Here is a 17,294-nt window from a genome sequence, read left to right as displayed (position 1 = left end):
TCCTACTATTTTGAAAGGGCAAGTTTGCTCTTTTAAACAAAAGAACTCTGAAAGACAGAAAGAAATGGCTGCAGCAAAGCAGGGTATTTTCAAGTATGTAGTCAATCTGACTAGCTAAGTTTATCTCAGATCTTAGTAACAGACTTTATAGGGAAAAAGTCCTGCTCGTGTAACTGTAGTCAGGCAATCACCAGACAACATTCCTCTTGTATGAAAATAATATAACTTTAATTTATTTACAGGACAGACCAACTGGATGAAGTGGCTGTACTTCAGATGCACTGCAAGGGTGAGCTTTAGTGAGCTACGTCACTACCCATACGTCTGTATTTTCTTGATATCGGTCATAAAGCATACAATCAAACAAATCATGAAAGGTTGTGAACAGTGAGATGAAAGGAATGTACACAGCAATTACACAGAAGTTCAGAGAAAAAACAGTGAGGATCTTTCCATACCCACTTTTGAAAATGCCATTTCAAAAGGTGAAAATCTCTTTCTCACTAATTAGTCTATAAGATAAATGGACTGATTGTGCCTTATCAGGAGAGGGTGATTCAAAATATTCTAAAATATCCACACCCACAGTAAAAGCCAGTATGTCTCAAATTTGCATGCTAGCTAGTAACATCTGTCAATTGTACAAAAGTTTAACATCTATCGACTTCTTTTGGGAGCTTCAACATCACTTAGTGGTAAAACATGCATGACATTAAGATAAGAAAATTACAAAGAAAACCTGCACTTCATATTTCTTACCTTCTGGTCAGGCATTAACAACACAAAATTAAGAGGCTGTTGATTATTTTCTGTCAGTTTATGTCTCCCATAAAAGTGCATGTAAAAAAATTCACAGAGGTGCTAGGTAGCATACAATTACAAGAGAAAGTCTTGGTTTCTGATACATTCAATTTGCTAAATTTATGCACTAAAATGAAAGATGCAGACATTGTGGTATCAGTTCTTTATCTTTGGTAAAATGTTTTCATTTTATTATAGCCGTATTTGCTCTGATATCCATTTTGTGCATGGTCTGCTATTATTTAAACCAACAGGAAGCATTTAAATGGATATAAACAGTATCAGTGTATTATTTAGTACATTCATGACTTTCTTCATACATTCTTTGAGAATGTTGCTAGCACATGGGGAAAACGAGGAAATGCTACCATCTATTATGATTTATTCCTGGTTTAACATGATATACTTTTGCTAATACTTGCCATTAGGACAAAATGTTTTGTTTTGCTTTTTAAAGGGAGGGATCAATATGACTCTAAGAACAATAAATTCTAAAAATCCGAAGTAAAAATATCAATTATTTTGTACTTTCTTACAAATGCTAAAATAGAAAATTACACTGGAACAGACTCAGAATTTGATACTATGACCCACCTAAGTAAACAACAAAAAAGGACCACAGAGAACGTCAACAATTGCTCCAAGGTGTTCCAGTGATGGTCAGTAAGCAATCACCGTCCCTACTGACTTAAAAATTCATGTCTGACTCCCTATTTCATTTCTTTCAGTATTTAGGGAAAAAAAAAAAAAAAAAAAGAGGAAAACTAGTTTTAAAGCAGTGCTCTCCAGTGACAAATCATACAGCAGAGTCACACTGGGTTCTGGGTGGTCTCTGTTACACTTGAACACATTAATGATGCAAACTTGACTGTATGAACCTAAGTTATACATACACAATTATGTCTCCAAATAGATACTAATTACACTAAATGAGTTTGGCGACATGAGGGAGCTCAGTACCCCTACACCTGAAAAATCCAGATGGTGCTGCACTGATGCAAACAATGAGTTACATTACCACAGCTCATACGTGGGGACCCTGTAGCATTCAATTCCATAGCAGAACCAATCTCTGCATGTACTCTTTGCAATTTTTATATATTCAATTCAGTATTAACGCTGGAAACCTTTGGAATCATGATTTTGACAGAGAGTAAGGTCTAAAATTTTTCTAAGTTCTTGTTGCTTATTATGTTGTTGTTGTCGTTGGCATTTTGCAAATGGAGTGGCAAGCAGGCAATGGCAATACATTCCACGGGTATAGGCCTGGGTCTGTGCTGCTGGCTTTACTCGCACAAGCCATCCTTAGTCGTGCCAGCAGTGACACTGAGCAAAAAATAAAACTCACAGGGGCAGGATCAAGCTTGCGGTGTCAACATAAAGAAACATAAAGAAACATTCACATTGTGTCCATGCTCACATCTTAATTCTTCAATAGTTCAATTCTCAGAATGTTTAGAAACAAAACATGGGTAACAGTCAAAAACGGAAATTACATCACTCTGATCCATTCTTTGACACAGTGTTACTACTTTCAGTATCTCAGTATGGTCAAGAACAAAACAAACGTAAAGCTGCAATTACTGCAGAAGTCAAGTCAGACATTCCAATGATTTTCAATGAATATGGCACTTTCAAAAACAACTAGACTAGTAAATTTAAATTAAATTTAAATTTCAAACTCCAAAAGAACTAACATGACTGTTTATAAGTGTAAAATGAAAAACTGCCCCTGAAGAGCACAATGATTTTTTTTAAAAAAAAATCTTTATTATTAGAAAGTGATAAAAAAGGAAGATGCAGAAATGGGGAGTGGAATAATACAGTTTCAATACATGTATTTGCACCAGTGAAGGTCGTGCTCTTAACGAGTCATTAATAGCTCTGTCACCGATGACTTGTGATCTTCACCCATGTACAAATGTAGTAAGCCACTTCCCACTGCTGCAGTGCCCACATAGATGCAACACGCATGTTAAAATGCAACAAACTTAGTGCCTAACTGTCCTAGATGCTGAGCAACCCCAGCCCCTGACAGGCCCCTCAGGCTAAAACAAAGCATCATCCTGACAATAATTTAGTGGTCAAAGTCTTAGGAATTTCAAGAGCCTGTCACTTCTTGGCTTTCTTTGCTTTTTTCAGTATATCACACTTTTTTCTGTTAGGACGCCGGCATCTTTCGTCAATGCTCGGTATACATTCATAATGCCATACTTCTTCCATTTTCTCCACGGGGTAAACCGCTTCCACGTAATGACGGATCAGTCTCAGTCTGATAGGATCAAGCTGTTTTTTGTTACAAGCACCTGAATGGTTGTATTGCAGTCTGAGATTCTCGGGAGTAAAGAGTTCTGGAAAGAGTCTTACAAGGAGCCTGGCAGCAAAGTTTCCAACTGAAAGGCTCTGCTGTACTATCTCTCTCACCTCCTTATCAGACAGCAAATACAGAGAAGGCACAGGGAAGTCTGGGTTAGGAATAACAAGTTCATCGAGTGGTATCTTGCAAAAATCCTTGCTGCTTCTTTCAGGTGGCAGCGGTGGCCCTTCGAACTCTTCTCGAAACCTTTCGGGGTTTATTGCATAGCTGAGAAATTCCCTCCTCTCGGGCCCCGGCACGTGGACCTTCCGCTGCTGCTGGTACGAGCGTCTTTGCTCCGTGTCTCTTCGCCGACACCTCTCGTCAAGCTTCCCAACAAATTCCAACGTCCACACTCTGTCATTCTTTGCCCTCGGGTACAGTATCTGCACGTAATGTCGAATTAATTTAATTCTAGTGGGATCGAGCTGTTTCTTGCCTAAAGACCCACTACAGTTGTATTGCTTCCGTAAGTTTTCATGCGTAAACAGTTCGGGAAATAAGAGAACAAGCAATCGAGAGGCAAAATTGCCTATGGAAAGACTACTTTCATATATGTTTTTAATCTGTTCTTTGTTCAACAGATAATCTGGGACAGGGACATCAAAATCAGGAGGGGGAAAGTCAAGTTTCTCAAAGTCAATGGGCACAAGCCAGATTTTTTTTGAGCGTCTACCGGGTTTTTCGTATTCAAAACTATCTTCCACTTTTATGATTGATACATCATCTGGTAAACTAGAGGAATCGTAACAGTCATCTCTCAACTGATCGCATTCACTTCCATCCATATACGTATTTTCAAGCTCCTCGTTTATTCGCTGAACACACTGCTGCAACCAGGCTTCTTCTTCTTGCACATCTGGAAAGTAAATTTCAGTGTACCTACGGATTATTTGAAGCCGATGAGGATCCAGCAGTTGCTTCCCAGAGTCTCCATAGCAGCTGTACCTTTCAGCTAATTTTCTGTGGTCAAAGAGTTCTGGAAACAACCTATGTAACAAAAAAACAGAAAATTCCCCTGGAGAAGAAGCTTCATCTAAAAATTCATTGAGATCCTGAGCATCCAGAATGTAATCTGAGGCAATGATGCTACTCCTGTCCAAGGACAAAGCTTCTTCCTGCTCTTTATCGTCAATAAAATGAGAGGATTCTACCTGCTCAGTATCATAAAAACTAGACGATTGCACACTCTGCTGACTATTTTCCATCTCCCTTTGAGCCCAAAATCTATTGAAAAAATCATTGACTTGAGGCAAACACTCCACCTGCCAGACAGCTGTATTCTTCACAGAAGGATAACAAACTTCCACATAGTTACGGATAAGCTGCAGATGAAGAGATTCAAGTTTCCTTTTGTTAAGAAAGCCACACGCGCTGCAGTTTCTGTTGAACTCGTCGTCGCTGAAGAGCTCTGGGAAGAGCTGCACTAGTAACCGGCAAGCCAGGTCTCCCCCTGACGTGCTTTGATCCATGATCTGTTTGAGCTCTGCAGAAGTCAGCGTGTACTCGGGGGGAGGCTTGAAATCTGCAACGGACTCCACCGGACTGACTTGCTTTTTAATTCTGCTCACCTCCAGAGACAGCAGGTCAACTTTACTGTGAAGTTGAGTCATATTGGAATTGAGGGTGTTCAGCGTGTAGAACATTTTCTGTATCAAAGAATATATATTTGGGTCAGACTCTACAGCAGCAGCTGCTGCGGCGATGGCTGCAGCAGAGTCCCTCTTGCGCTGGTCGTTCAGAGTCCGAAGATGCGAGGGACTGCTGGGATTGATTTTTTCATACAGGTCGTAAGAGGGAAACTGCTCCGCTCCTGCGGGGTTCTTCTTCTCTGTAATTTTGTGTGAGATGCCATAGAGAGGTTTCTTGTAAGACGAAGTGGTTATGTCACTGAAGGGTTCTTCTTCACAGAGCCACGTTATATTAGGATTCTTGTTCTTGCTCGGCTGCTCTGTATTTACCTGAGTGGGCGAGCCAGCGTCTCTGTTCTTCATGTTTGAATTGCAGCCCTTTGAACGAACAAATATTGTATTAGTAAGACTGCCTTAGAAATACTACCTATAGACATGTGCCCCTTAAGCAGGCACTGTTACATGAAAATTATTTGTTACACATATCAAATTAATAAACTCACTAGAAAAATACATCAACAAAAATAAGGTAAAGTCTTACTTGTTTGTCTTTTTCATTTTCTCTTGTCTCATGGCTTTCACCATAAGATATAAATTCAACTATAATCCTTAGCACTCTTTACCCACAGAGCTCTAAATACTCTCCCAAATTAAGTATCATTATGCTCCACCTTGTGCATGAGAATCTTGAGCTGTAGAGGACTTGGGTGGCAACAAGTCAGCAGGAGAGCCAAGAATAGAATCTAGATTTTCTGACTCCTCGTCCTGTGACCTTGCCACTGCCTCCACCACCTACATTTAATGTTTCTAGCACTCTCTTTAGGTTAGGTTTTGAAAATAACATAAAGGCTACACCACAAAGACACCAAAATTATTATTATTCTCTTCTTTCTGATGTGAAAAGTTTATACTGTGTTTTTCTTTGTTGTTGTTGTTGTTTGTCTTATCTTTATAATGGTGTACAACTCTTAAAAAGTTCTAAGAATGTAATTTTTAAAAATATTTTATTGAAATAACATTTTTTTAAAAAGTTAGGATTATCTTGATATTGACTTTTTAAAAAGGGAAGCTTAATTAAGACCTCTCTATTTCTGAAAGGCAGAGAAATTTAGATTCATGGCTTTACAATTTTCAAAATAGTTTATATAAAAAACAGGAGTCAGCTCTTAAGAAATTCATGTTCTCGATCATTTCTAACTCTACCTCACTGTTTGAAATCTGAAGCAAGCATTTTCATCAACTCGCAGTAAATATGCAGGGCTTGGGGATTTATTTTTTTTTTCAAACAGATGGATATTGCAAATAATTCTTATGAAGTTAAGTAGATACAACATAATCAAAATTCACCATACAGAATCCAAACATGAGAAAACATTCACAGATTTTAGAAAAGACTGTACTAAAACATTTTGGCTTGGCTTGTTCCGCAGAACATTAATTAGATTTTAAAAAATACAGAATTTGCATTCAAGTATTAAAACGAATGGAACACAGACTTGATGTCTGAGCTGAGAGCCATGAACAATTTGAAATGCTAGCAAAGACCCCACTACATCCTACAATGAGGAACTCGAATTAATGTTCCTTTCTGAAAAACAGAACCGTGACACCCACAAAATTAGCCCGGTCCCTATGTGTCCTCATACTTGGCATCTGCCTACTCCAGAGACAAACTGAATCTAATTACTTTTCAATTTCTAAAGCAATGCATGCTCAAACAGAACAAGCTGTTTTTCACTCCAAGATTAGGAACCAGCAAACCCAATGAAATTGGAGTTGCGGTTCCAAATTCTGCTCTCATTCACATCGTACAGCCCTACACATGAAAATTTGTGTGTGCACTCAGAGATGTGTGGATGGACAGATGGCAAATGAAAGCGTAACATAAAGGCAATGCATTTCTCGGTGCACACAATTCTTAGCAGCGGTGGTGCTTAGGACACCCGACTTTCAGGTCCCATTTGGAAGACTGTAGATCACATTTGTTATGGGGACAGCAAGAAGCCAGAATTGGGGTACCCCACCACCAGCACCTCAAGTGTGGCTTTTACCCCAGCAAGAGGTATGATATACCCCACTGAAATCAGGTCGCTGTGACTTATACCAAAACACAAGAGGCTGACAGATCCAAATTGCTCCCAGCTAATCGTAGGCTCCTATTCTGGCCCTGCAGTCAGCACAGATGCCCTGTGCTTGTCAGTGGAGAAACAGAGGCATTTCCAGATGGTAAGTTAGCTCTCCCAAGCGGACATCACCTGAAAGCAGGTCATGACAATCTCCTCGGACAATAGGGACCCACGGGCTGTTCTGCTGCCTAGTCAGACACCCAGGCTGAGCTACAAACTTCTTTAACCATTTTGGATCAAAAGAACAAAACAGAATTCCAATTCTGGAGAATATACTTCTTTGATACCAAGTGAAATCTCTTTACCTAAGCAGCTAGCTTTTTCTGCTAGCATTCCTGTTTACAGAGAATATTCCAAATATTCACTCACAGACAGAGCATGATTCATTCAGATCCTTTACTAAATAGCTTGCCGAGGTCACCAACAGTCTGTTAGCTCACTTCAGAACTCCTGCTGCCTTTTTTTTTTTTCTTATTTAATTATACAATAAATCTAGGCAATGTGAGGGTACCTTCTATTACTGCACACCCCATACACAGAGCCAGGATAAAGCGATATTGGAATGTGTATTAACCAGCACACATTTGTTGACTGCAGCATCTTATGGCACTTTGACAGTGAATATTCTGAAAGGCTGCGTTCTCGGATCTGGATGCGGTGCTCTGGAGCAAAAGCTGCATTCATGCCAAGAACCACGGCCGACCTCTGCTGCGACGGCTGCAGAACTCCTGCCCTTTCACTAAGGCAGCTCGCAACATTTGGATCTGGCTGCGGGAGGGATTTGGGTATCTGCATTTCAGAAGCACACAGTCAACGTTCGGCTAACAGATGACAACACATTTGGGCCTACGTTTAAGCCTTTCCTATTTCAGAAGCAGTCTCATCGTCCTTCCCTTTTGCTTTCAATTATTGTGTCTTTATACAGTTTCTATCTGGGAACAGCACTATTCACAGCATAAATATGGGGCTTTTCTTCAACTCTCCAATTACCCTAGTATTTAATATTTTAAATTAACTGTCTGTAATTTTTAAAGACACTGATCTTTAGTGCCTTCAGTGTCTTTACTGCATTTCAGATAATACCACTTCCATTTAAGATGATCAGTTTTAATGTACGGTCAAAAAACAACCAAAGAGATTTTTTTATAAGATTCAATATAGATAATATTGTGCTGTTTTATACATCACATTTGCATAGCAAATTTTTGTTTTATATACGTTCTTTGAAAATGTCCAAAATGCAGCATTTTGGTAAACACTGACCAATATAATTCATTATGAAATAATCTCTCACATTATCTCTTGGAGTCCTAAGCCAAGTTTTAAAAGTTGTTTAGCTATTGCTCTCCTCACTGTTAAAGTCCAGGTAATTTATGAGCTTTATCACACTTTATAAACAAAGTCCCAATATCTGTAAAAACAGAGAACATAATACTCTAGCATACAAATAAAGAAGAATAAATATATTTGAGCAAGAAAAGTATTTTTAAAATCTATCAAATACATAAGAATTTGGAAATGTCTTCTGCATTTTTTTTAATTTATATTCTCCTACATGGGATTTTTTAAAATTATTTTTAAGGAATTTAGGGAAAAATATTTTCTGATTTTGAAATGACAATCAGAATGATTATAAAAAAGTTTAATGTCTTCTCATAGGAAGTCATTCGGTAATATAATCACCAACCCAATAGAATAATTATATAACATAAAAAGTACAGCTCTAATTATATCCTATACAGATGCCTATGTGATATGTAGTAAAAATACACTACAAGCACAATATTCTCCAAAATATCTTGTTATCTGTTTAAACAGAAATAGTTAATGAAGTCATCAACTGAAACAAAATATTGGTACTAGAAAAGCAGTGCACTTTAAAAACATTGTTAGCATTGAGGACTATTTCTGGTTGTTAATTTAAGTAAACATGCTGATTCACTGAGGTCAGTCAAGAATGATTTTTCATCATTGTTACTGGGTCACTTTCTGATACAATAAATCCAAGGTTATAATTCATTTCAAACAAATTTTTAAAATGTATTAAAGGCAAACAGTGAAATACAAAGAAAGCAGAGTTCAGAGACCATTATGCAGCTCTTTAAAGATTTCTATTGTAAGTAAAATAATTGCAAAAAGTAAAAGAGAAAGGAAAAAAGAAAGAAATGGTGTTATAAGATTAAAACCTACCTACCACAGGAACTCAGGAATAAAAACAGAGCCCCAAGAAGTTACAGAGATGACAGTCAAGAAAAACAAATATGAAGAGCTATGGCTAGAAAGGAGAAATGAAATGCACAAACACAACACAGAGTAACTGGCTAAGTAGCAGAACAGCAGAAAAGGATATGTGCATTAGAGTAGGTCATAAACTAAATATAACCCGGGGCTTGAAGTTATTCAAAAGAGGATGAATTTGAATCTAGGTTATTTTAATAAAGTGCTGAGTGTGAAAAACAGGAGGTCATTATACTGTTCCAGAGGGTGTTAGGAGAGATTTGACTATCCAACACTGACCACTACCCTTCTGGGAATCTCAAAGAGAACAACAAAAATATAAGGTGACTCCTGAAGAAGATCTGAAGAGACAGAATTTTAGTCTAGAAAAGGAAGGGCCAAGGGTGGACGGCATCACACCAGTTTTCCCACGTGCAAAAGACTTTTTTTTAGGAACAGATGGTCACTGCTCTCCCTGCCGGAAAGAACAAGGACAAAGAGAAACCTGCTCAGTTTCAACAAAGATTAATGAAAACGTCTCCAATCACTAGGGAGGTGAAACACTAGAAGGCGATAACTGAAGAGATTTGGAATCTCCTTCACTGGCTAGACAAACGTCTGGATTGTCACAACTGGGATGCTGAAGAAGTTGTAATACATTCCATTCTTGGTATGCTGAAGTCTTCTGCATCCCTGAATTTTTACTGTTCAAGTAACACATAAATGTATGCTCGTCTCACTGACATCTGTGTCACGAAAAGAAGAGAGTTACAGCCCTGATGCTACCACTGAGGATCCAGCTGAAGGACTGTGTGACATGAGAGGGACTGTACTCAGAGTCATACTCAGTCAATCCAAATCCCTAGCTGCTCCTACGTTCTCTGAAAAACAATAAAAATATACTTCAAATGAATGAATTAACCTGTAAATGTATTTCATAGATACGATTGCTCCCACGTTAAGAAATGCCCAGACAAGTATTGTTTGTGAACTGGGTCAAGATCAGCCATATTTGACTCAGACTCATTATTAATGCAAATCTAGTTAAATGACTTGCATTTTGCTTATAACAGCAATGAATTTAGCCTATAAAATATGAACAGAAAAATCACACAGTCATGTATAGAGAAGTCACCTCTTGTGTAAAGCGTCTTTTCTTCACACTGGGTAAGACATCTTGCTGGCTCCCTGAACCATCACAACCAAGTGAGGTCTGTTTCCGTTTGTTGGAATCCTGTAGGCAAGTAACTGCGCCATCCAGTGAGTGTTTCTCAGAAGATCTGGATGTTACCGAGCAGTCTAGAGCTTCATCTTCATTTTCTGTTTCTACTTTCACAATATTTTTTTTAGGAATTTTTACTGGAAAAAGAGAAGGTTTAGAAAGATAAAGCACTCTCTCCAGAAAACCATGACAGCCTTAATACAATCTTTTGTGTTTTGTTTCTTTTTATGAAAATGTGTTTTGAAGAACATCATTTTTTTTTATGACTTGCACAATAAGTGTATGCTGAGGCCACCCCAAAGTCAAGCTTTTATTATGCTAGGAACCAAACAGTCATCCAGTAAATGACAGTTTCTTCCCCGAAGAAGAGTCTAAAGTATAAACAAATAAAGTTACAGTAGGAAGATATTTTGGAGGGGGAGGAAGGATGTAGAGCAGAAAATATAATGAGTAAAAAAGATAATGGTGTATTTTAGATAGCTTTTCAAAAACCATTAAATTAATTTGTCCTGATCCAAGTGCATTCGTTGTCAGGTTACAAGGTTTCCATTCAACAACTGTTTTTGCCTGATTGCAAGTTACACAGTGGTACAATATTTTACCTTCGTCATCATCAGTGATTTCAGCTGAATTCATCTTCTATCTCACTAAAAAACAAAACAAAAATACAAAACCAGGTATCAGCATCTTTGGAATCCGGACACACCTACATCTGTTTTGGTAATTACTTTTACTCCACAGCCATTGGGCGTTAACAGCCCATGGATACGGACTTTTGCAGTAACTAGGGATTTTCAGTAAATTTCATTGCCAGCCATAGACCTGTCAACACGTGAACTCTGCCGCAGACCACACACGATGGCTAGGAAGTCATTTAAAACAACGTGTGATTTTCCGGTATTGAGAAAGTTGTTTTAACCATCTTTATAAAGTATCTTGGCAGCACAGAAATGAAAGTTATCTGTATTGAATTCTCCATCCTGTACTAAGTTACCGCTTCTTATTACAGTCAAATGTTTTCATGCAGTCATTGTGGGTGACCCAGAGTCATAGCAAAAGTAAAACTCATCATAAAGTGGAATATACATATGCTGGAATAAGGTTTCACTTTAAAATCGTTGATCTTCTGATACAGATTGCATTAATTGGAACTGAGCAACCTGTAGATCTGCAGTAACTACCTTTTTTCTTACTGTAAGCCAACAGCCTCTAAATAATGTAAGAATGTTTTGTGGTTTTTTTTGTAAGGAAAAGCAAATAATCTGTCTTATCCTAGCATGATTTTAGCATTACTTCTCATATGCAAGACTCAGTTTTATTTCTGTTTCCTTGAAAACTAATTTGGATAATTACTCGGGATAAACATCAGTCTGTGGACATGTTCCCAAAAGATATTCTAAGTCTTTCGGAGATCTGCAAAGCAAACAACCTGAGAGCTCCCTGGCCCTCAGGAGGTACACACACAGCTGCAACCTGACACTCTCAACTGGTAAACTGGTGACTGGAAAACTGTCACACACCACTCACGCTCATCTACGCCCAGCCTTATGTTTACTTGGCCGGATTATTATTACTTTACAATTTCCACAGTTAGATTCCTTCTTCGTACAGTTTTATTTCAACTGTTTGTGTCTATCCTTTAACCAAGGCCTGAAATTTGTCGGTATTACTAGGAAGAGAGGCTTGTTTCTAGCTGGAGCAGGTGAATAAAAGCAAACAATCCATCAAAAGTGTACACACAGCCTATGAGTGGGAATTACAATGAAATCTAAATGAGAGATTTGAGTGAGGAGGGGGAAGACGGTATGTTTTAGGAAAAAAACCACTTTCCCTTATTTTCAAATAGTGTTGGATACTTTAAAAAAATATAACCTCACAATATTGCTAAAAAAATAAAAACATTTGAATATTGAGTAGCTGTGAATTTATTTTTTCTTTGCCACCCACGGATGGCTGTTAATGGTAAGCATGAGATCACATTCAGAGTAAGGTTTTGTATGACTGCACCACAACAGGTAGCACACATCCAAACAAAAGATGCATGAAGTTAAAATCTACTCATACTGGGCCACTCCAGAAACCCAAATATCCTCTGACACACTCGTCTTCTACATGGCCCTTACATACAGCCTTGTAAAGGGCATCCTTAAGAGGATAACGTGAGATTGTCTTCATCTCATCACCAGAAAAAGTATCCCTCAGCTGTACACGGAGCTACTATAAACCCCTCAGATACCTCCTCCTACCTGCCATAATCCCCTCTTTTGGGACTTGCATTTATGAATTGATCCACACACAAATTACGCCAGCCTAACAGTACTAAAATCACTTTGCTTAAATTTCTACAAGTTCTGTAGGGGCCCACACCAACTGCTGAACCACCGGGTAAGAACGGGTGAGGACTAATACCCAGCCTTACTAGCTTAATAGTATTTACGAATTTAGACACAGCCACTGAAGTCCTGTATGAAAAATCCTAAGAAAACATTGTATTTTGTACAGCACCATCAAAAAGCTATGTTGGACTTTAAGAAAAGCACATTATACTAGCAGTTCATGTTTTGCCCTGATATCCGAGATACACTGACATTCAATTTCCAGACTTTCCGTCCACTGCATCAGGCTTAGCTCCAAGGGACGTGGTACAAAACCAAAATGGGGAAGCGCCCAAGAACTGTGAGACACAATCTTTTATATGAGGGCCTAAGGTGAAAGCAAGCAAACCAGCTGCTGCTACTGCCGAGTGCTCTACGACAGAAATCAAACCGCTCAGGTCTTCCAGCTGAATCCTGGACAGCTCTATCAGAGCAGATCACTGCTAGCTGGTGTACTGGTAAACACGGAGCCAGAAGAACAGAATATAAAAGCGGGGGCGGGGGGAACAACACAAAATACTTAGGAGAGGATATATGGAAATGTATTTGTCTTGTAACTATTGCTACTGCTGCTATCCAAAAAGGAAGAATGCTTTAGGAGAATACTAAGAAAATAGAAGCAAATTGTAACGAGAAGATAAATGAGGCTCTGAATAATCACTGTTTAAAACTGCAAAAAAGTGAAAACTGAAGCAAAGCGCATACCCTGGTTAACTGTTAACTTTCTAAAGGACACAACATCGGGCAGGCCAAGCTATCCCCAACTCAGGTCAAATAATATTAAGTCAGAACGTTTTGTTCCATGTATTTGAAACGTAGTGCTACTACTTGAAGCTTTTTTTTTATTTGAAAACTGCCAGAATGAAAATAAAAGCAGATAGTAAAGAAGTGTCAGATTGGATGAACCCAGGAAATACTGGACTTCGTATTTCAGCTCTTGGGTGTCAAACAAAGCATGAGCTCCAACCTCTTCCTTTTTGGGATCCCTAGTAATCTCTCTCCTATCTGTTTTCCTATCTTCTGTGGTATTTGTAAGAACTCAGGTATTATGAGAAAATTAAGCACACGCAGCAACTTCTGTTGAGAGACAGGAGTCAGCTGCCCCTGTAGTTTCCTGCCACGTGGTCCCATCTGCTCCCCCTGCCAGGCATGGCTGCTCACCCCACCTCCACCGAGCTCTTTCAGCTCGATAAACTGACAGAAAATAATTCACTTCTTTTTGTGCTGGGTTACTTGTCTCCTAATTCAGAGAAGAAACGGGGCAGGCAAGCAATCAGGCCAGGCTCCGAGCAGCACGGTCATGCTGGGACACCGCCGGGCTTGCATCTTGTGAAATGGGGGCCTGGACGCAGGGGTCCAAATCATGCCAACACCTGCAGGAGCGGGCACCTTAACAGCCAGATCTTGATGCTAACGAAGTCGACTGGAGCTGGCTGTGCACATGTATGTTTAAATTTTTGCTGAAACTTCTCATATTTCCACCTAAACTGACCAAAAAAAATCACATTTTATGAATTATGAACATAAACCCAAAAGTTCAAGTTTTAGAGTTTTGCCTGTAAATATTGAAATTAGTGAATTATTTTAGGAGCCTTTCCTGGTGTCCATCTTGTATAAAGAGTTCATTTCCAAAGAATTTGCGAACCTTTTAGAAACACCTAACGCAACAGGCTCAGAATAGGTAAACTGACACATTCTTTTTTATGCTTACGGTAAAACACTCTGAAAGAATAACTCTTATAACCCTGGTGATGGATCGTGCACCTCCAAACACTAAAGATGAAGCGAACAGCCAGTGCTCTCACTTTCTCTCCCAAAGAGACCGCTACTGATTAGAGGCAGTCTGTTTCTAGTACAGCCATTAGCTAAACCTACCTCACGTAGGATGGACAGGGAGATGTGTAGCACCTGGACAAATTCAACACCCAGGGAAGAAGAGGTAAATGGACCCTATCCCCAGAACGTGAACAACAGATCATTAGACTTTGCTGCCTACGTTTTGTCTGTTTGAAAACTCTCAACAACAATACGCAGTTTGTAACTTCCATGTGATCAGCGTCCCCAAAAGAAATACCTTCCTGACTTATCAGCAGGCACTCACCTTCCCGTCTAAACTGATAGCTACCAGTGCTGGTACTGCAGGTACGTGTACCTCTGGGTGACAGCGAGGAGGCATGAAGTGCAGCCTGTGTGGTGCCAGCCCTCACCTGGGAAGAAGACACAGGCGTTCCCTCTGTCCTCTAGGCTCACCCTTACAATTCTGAAATGGTTAAAAAAGATGAACCAAAAAGGAGTCTTCTTAAGGTAAGAAGCTTTGTTTAAAGCTTTGTTTTTCTAACAGAAGTGAATAGATTTGAAATGATTTGAAAAAACAATACTATTCTTTTTAACCTAACGTATGATGAGCTTATTTGCAGGGAACTGATCTGATAGATAGCACTGTGCCCTCCTGTTCCGCGTTCAGGCTACTTCAAATACATTAAACACGCATTAGTCTAACTCTAGACACCAGTCTAAGCATTTGATTTGTGATCTTGAGACTTGCAGCAAGATCCAGAAATCCCACTCAGCTACCAGCTGAACCTGAAGGTGTTTACAGCTTCTAGATACCAGGTTTCTGCCGAGATTGCTACACGAGGAGCTACTCTGCATCTGGCCTACTGCCTGAGACTCAACAGCCGTTTTCAGAATGCGCTTGGTACTTCAGGGCTCTCGCAGAGGACGGTCATAAATAAGCACGGGGTATTTATGGTTAAAGAGCTATTTGGGAGCTAGAAAACCTGTGGGGCTGCTTGTTTGTTTACTTTCCTGCTCTTGATTTTGCAGCGGAGACAAGGCTGCAGGTCCCCAAATCCTAGAAGAGCGGTCTCACCCCCGGGCGACGGGCACGCTGGAGGGCAGGCGGGACGGGGAACAGAAGGCTGGGGTGCGAGGGCGCTGGGAATGAAGAGGGGTCCTAGCACACCTCGGCTGTCACTATTGCCCAAATCCCATTCCCACAGATCCTGCCCTCCCTTCTCAACAGATTAGACATGGGAAAGGGAGAGCTCAATGAAGGGGAAGCACAATCCCTGCTCCCACTCACATCACTCAGGCACATGCCTCTATTTCAAGGACTTCCCAGGTTATGACACTTAATTGTGTTGCACCATTTTGGTAACAACATCAAACATTCAGACAGAAATACCCATTGCTAATAGAAAAGCTCAACACATAGCTCCATGCTGCAAGTTCCAGAGCTTGGAAAAATGCCTTATAAAAAAGAGGTTTGGGAATGTTTACGCTCCCCCGTGCATTTAGTGCTAACTACTACCCTGCTGCTGCTGTTGCAAATAGAGCAAAAAATGTGATCCATCTGTCAAAAATGTGCCTCCTGAAATATGCATAGAAGCCTTAAGGATTTAAAACACTTAGGTACGAAAGATTTATGAATAAGGGAGCAAACTGCAAATCATGCTCCAAATGTATTTCAGCCTCATGTCATCTCGTATGCTACAATGCACAATGTGTAATGCTACTTTAAAAAGTAGCACAAAAGCTTACTTAGTTACCGATAATAACTTAGGTTACTTAGATATTGATAATTGATACAAAAGCAAATTGAATCATAAGCCTAACTTAAATCATCCCATGATGGACATTCTCCTCCTATTTATACCTAACAATTACTAATTAGTTGGCCGTGGAATATGTTTTTCCTACTTGTCTTGTGAACAAAATGCAAAGGGAAAAGATCGCGCTGATAATACAGGATCAAGGCAGTTCTCCGAGATCTTGCTGATAATTCAAGATCAAGGCAGTTCTCTGCCCTTGCAATCATTCTTGAAGGAAGCCTGATTGATCACTTTTAAGCACTGACTTAAAAAACAAAAGCAGAACAAAAACAAGAACAGGAAAAATATTGTTCCTCTACTGTTTCTAACTAAAAGGTAACTCTTTACAAACACCCACATCCAGTGTAGTAATTTCTGACAACTGGGGAAAAAAATGTAGCGTAAAAAACACGTAGGAAAGGATAAAAGTGCTCAGATGCGGTATGCAATTTTGATTACATACCACAAAATTAAAATGAGTCTTAATTATCTTAACTAGTATACTCTAATATAATAAGAATTTGTTATCAGTTTTATAGAAGTTTTCTATTTCTAATTTTAAATGCTTGCAAAACATTGTACTGTTCGATTCATTAATGCATGCTAAATGTGTAGATGCTGCTTCTTGAACGCACATGATCCTACTAACTATTTTAGTATCCCATGTGGGTTGGAAGGAACGTCTCTATTTCTTCATTATATGTTATTATTAATAACAATTAATAATGTAACAGGTTTTTTTAGACATTGTGCATTGTGAGACGTTTATTCCTTTTATTGCCTCATGGTGGTACATTGCTTCACACAAAAAACTCACAGGCTTCAGTGAGAAGTATTCTACTTGAGTTTTGTTTGTGTCTGAAGATGTGAATTGTTGTTTACACTTTGGTCAAAAGATCTGACACAGTGTTTGCTAGCAACACTAAGAATGTGTTTAAAGCCTACGTGGAATACACCGTTCAATTTCTTTGCT

The 17,294-nt window shown here is 39.2% G+C and overlaps 1 protein-coding gene across 8 annotated transcripts in view; it reads right to left on the bottom strand.

Annotated features, from left to right (window-relative positions):
• Positions 1-209: 209 nt before the first annotated feature.
• Positions 210-17,294, bottom strand: part of BEND3 (BEN domain containing 3) — a 156,608-nt gene continuing 139,523 nt past the window's right edge. For 2 of the 8 annotated variants that reach the window (XM_080586966.1, XM_080586956.1), the window contains exons 2-4: positions 10,956-11,000; positions 10,267-10,490; positions 210-5,166 (exon numbers count right to left, since the gene is read on the bottom strand). In XM_080586966.1, the coding sequence (XP_080443092.1) occupies positions 2,914-5,166; positions 10,267-10,490; positions 10,956-10,989 (2,511 nt within the window). In that variant the 5' untranslated portion in view covers positions 10,990-11,000 and the 3' untranslated portion in view covers positions 210-2,913. Of the gene's footprint in view, positions 5,167-8,208; positions 10,009-10,266; positions 10,491-10,955; positions 11,001-14,829; positions 14,971-17,294 lie in introns of those variants that run through there. The other 6 variants (XM_080586969.1, XM_080586967.1, XM_080586965.1 and 3 more) reach the window with 5 other exon arrangements.

This window comes from Anser brachyrhynchus, assembly GCF_964034855.1.
Source record: "Anser brachyrhynchus genome assembly, chromosome: 3".
Classification (NCBI taxonomy): Eukaryota; Metazoa; Chordata; class Aves; order Anseriformes; family Anatidae; genus Anser; species Anser brachyrhynchus.
The sequence above is the reverse complement of the archived record's forward strand: the minus strand, read 5'-3'. Positions and strand labels throughout refer to the sequence as shown.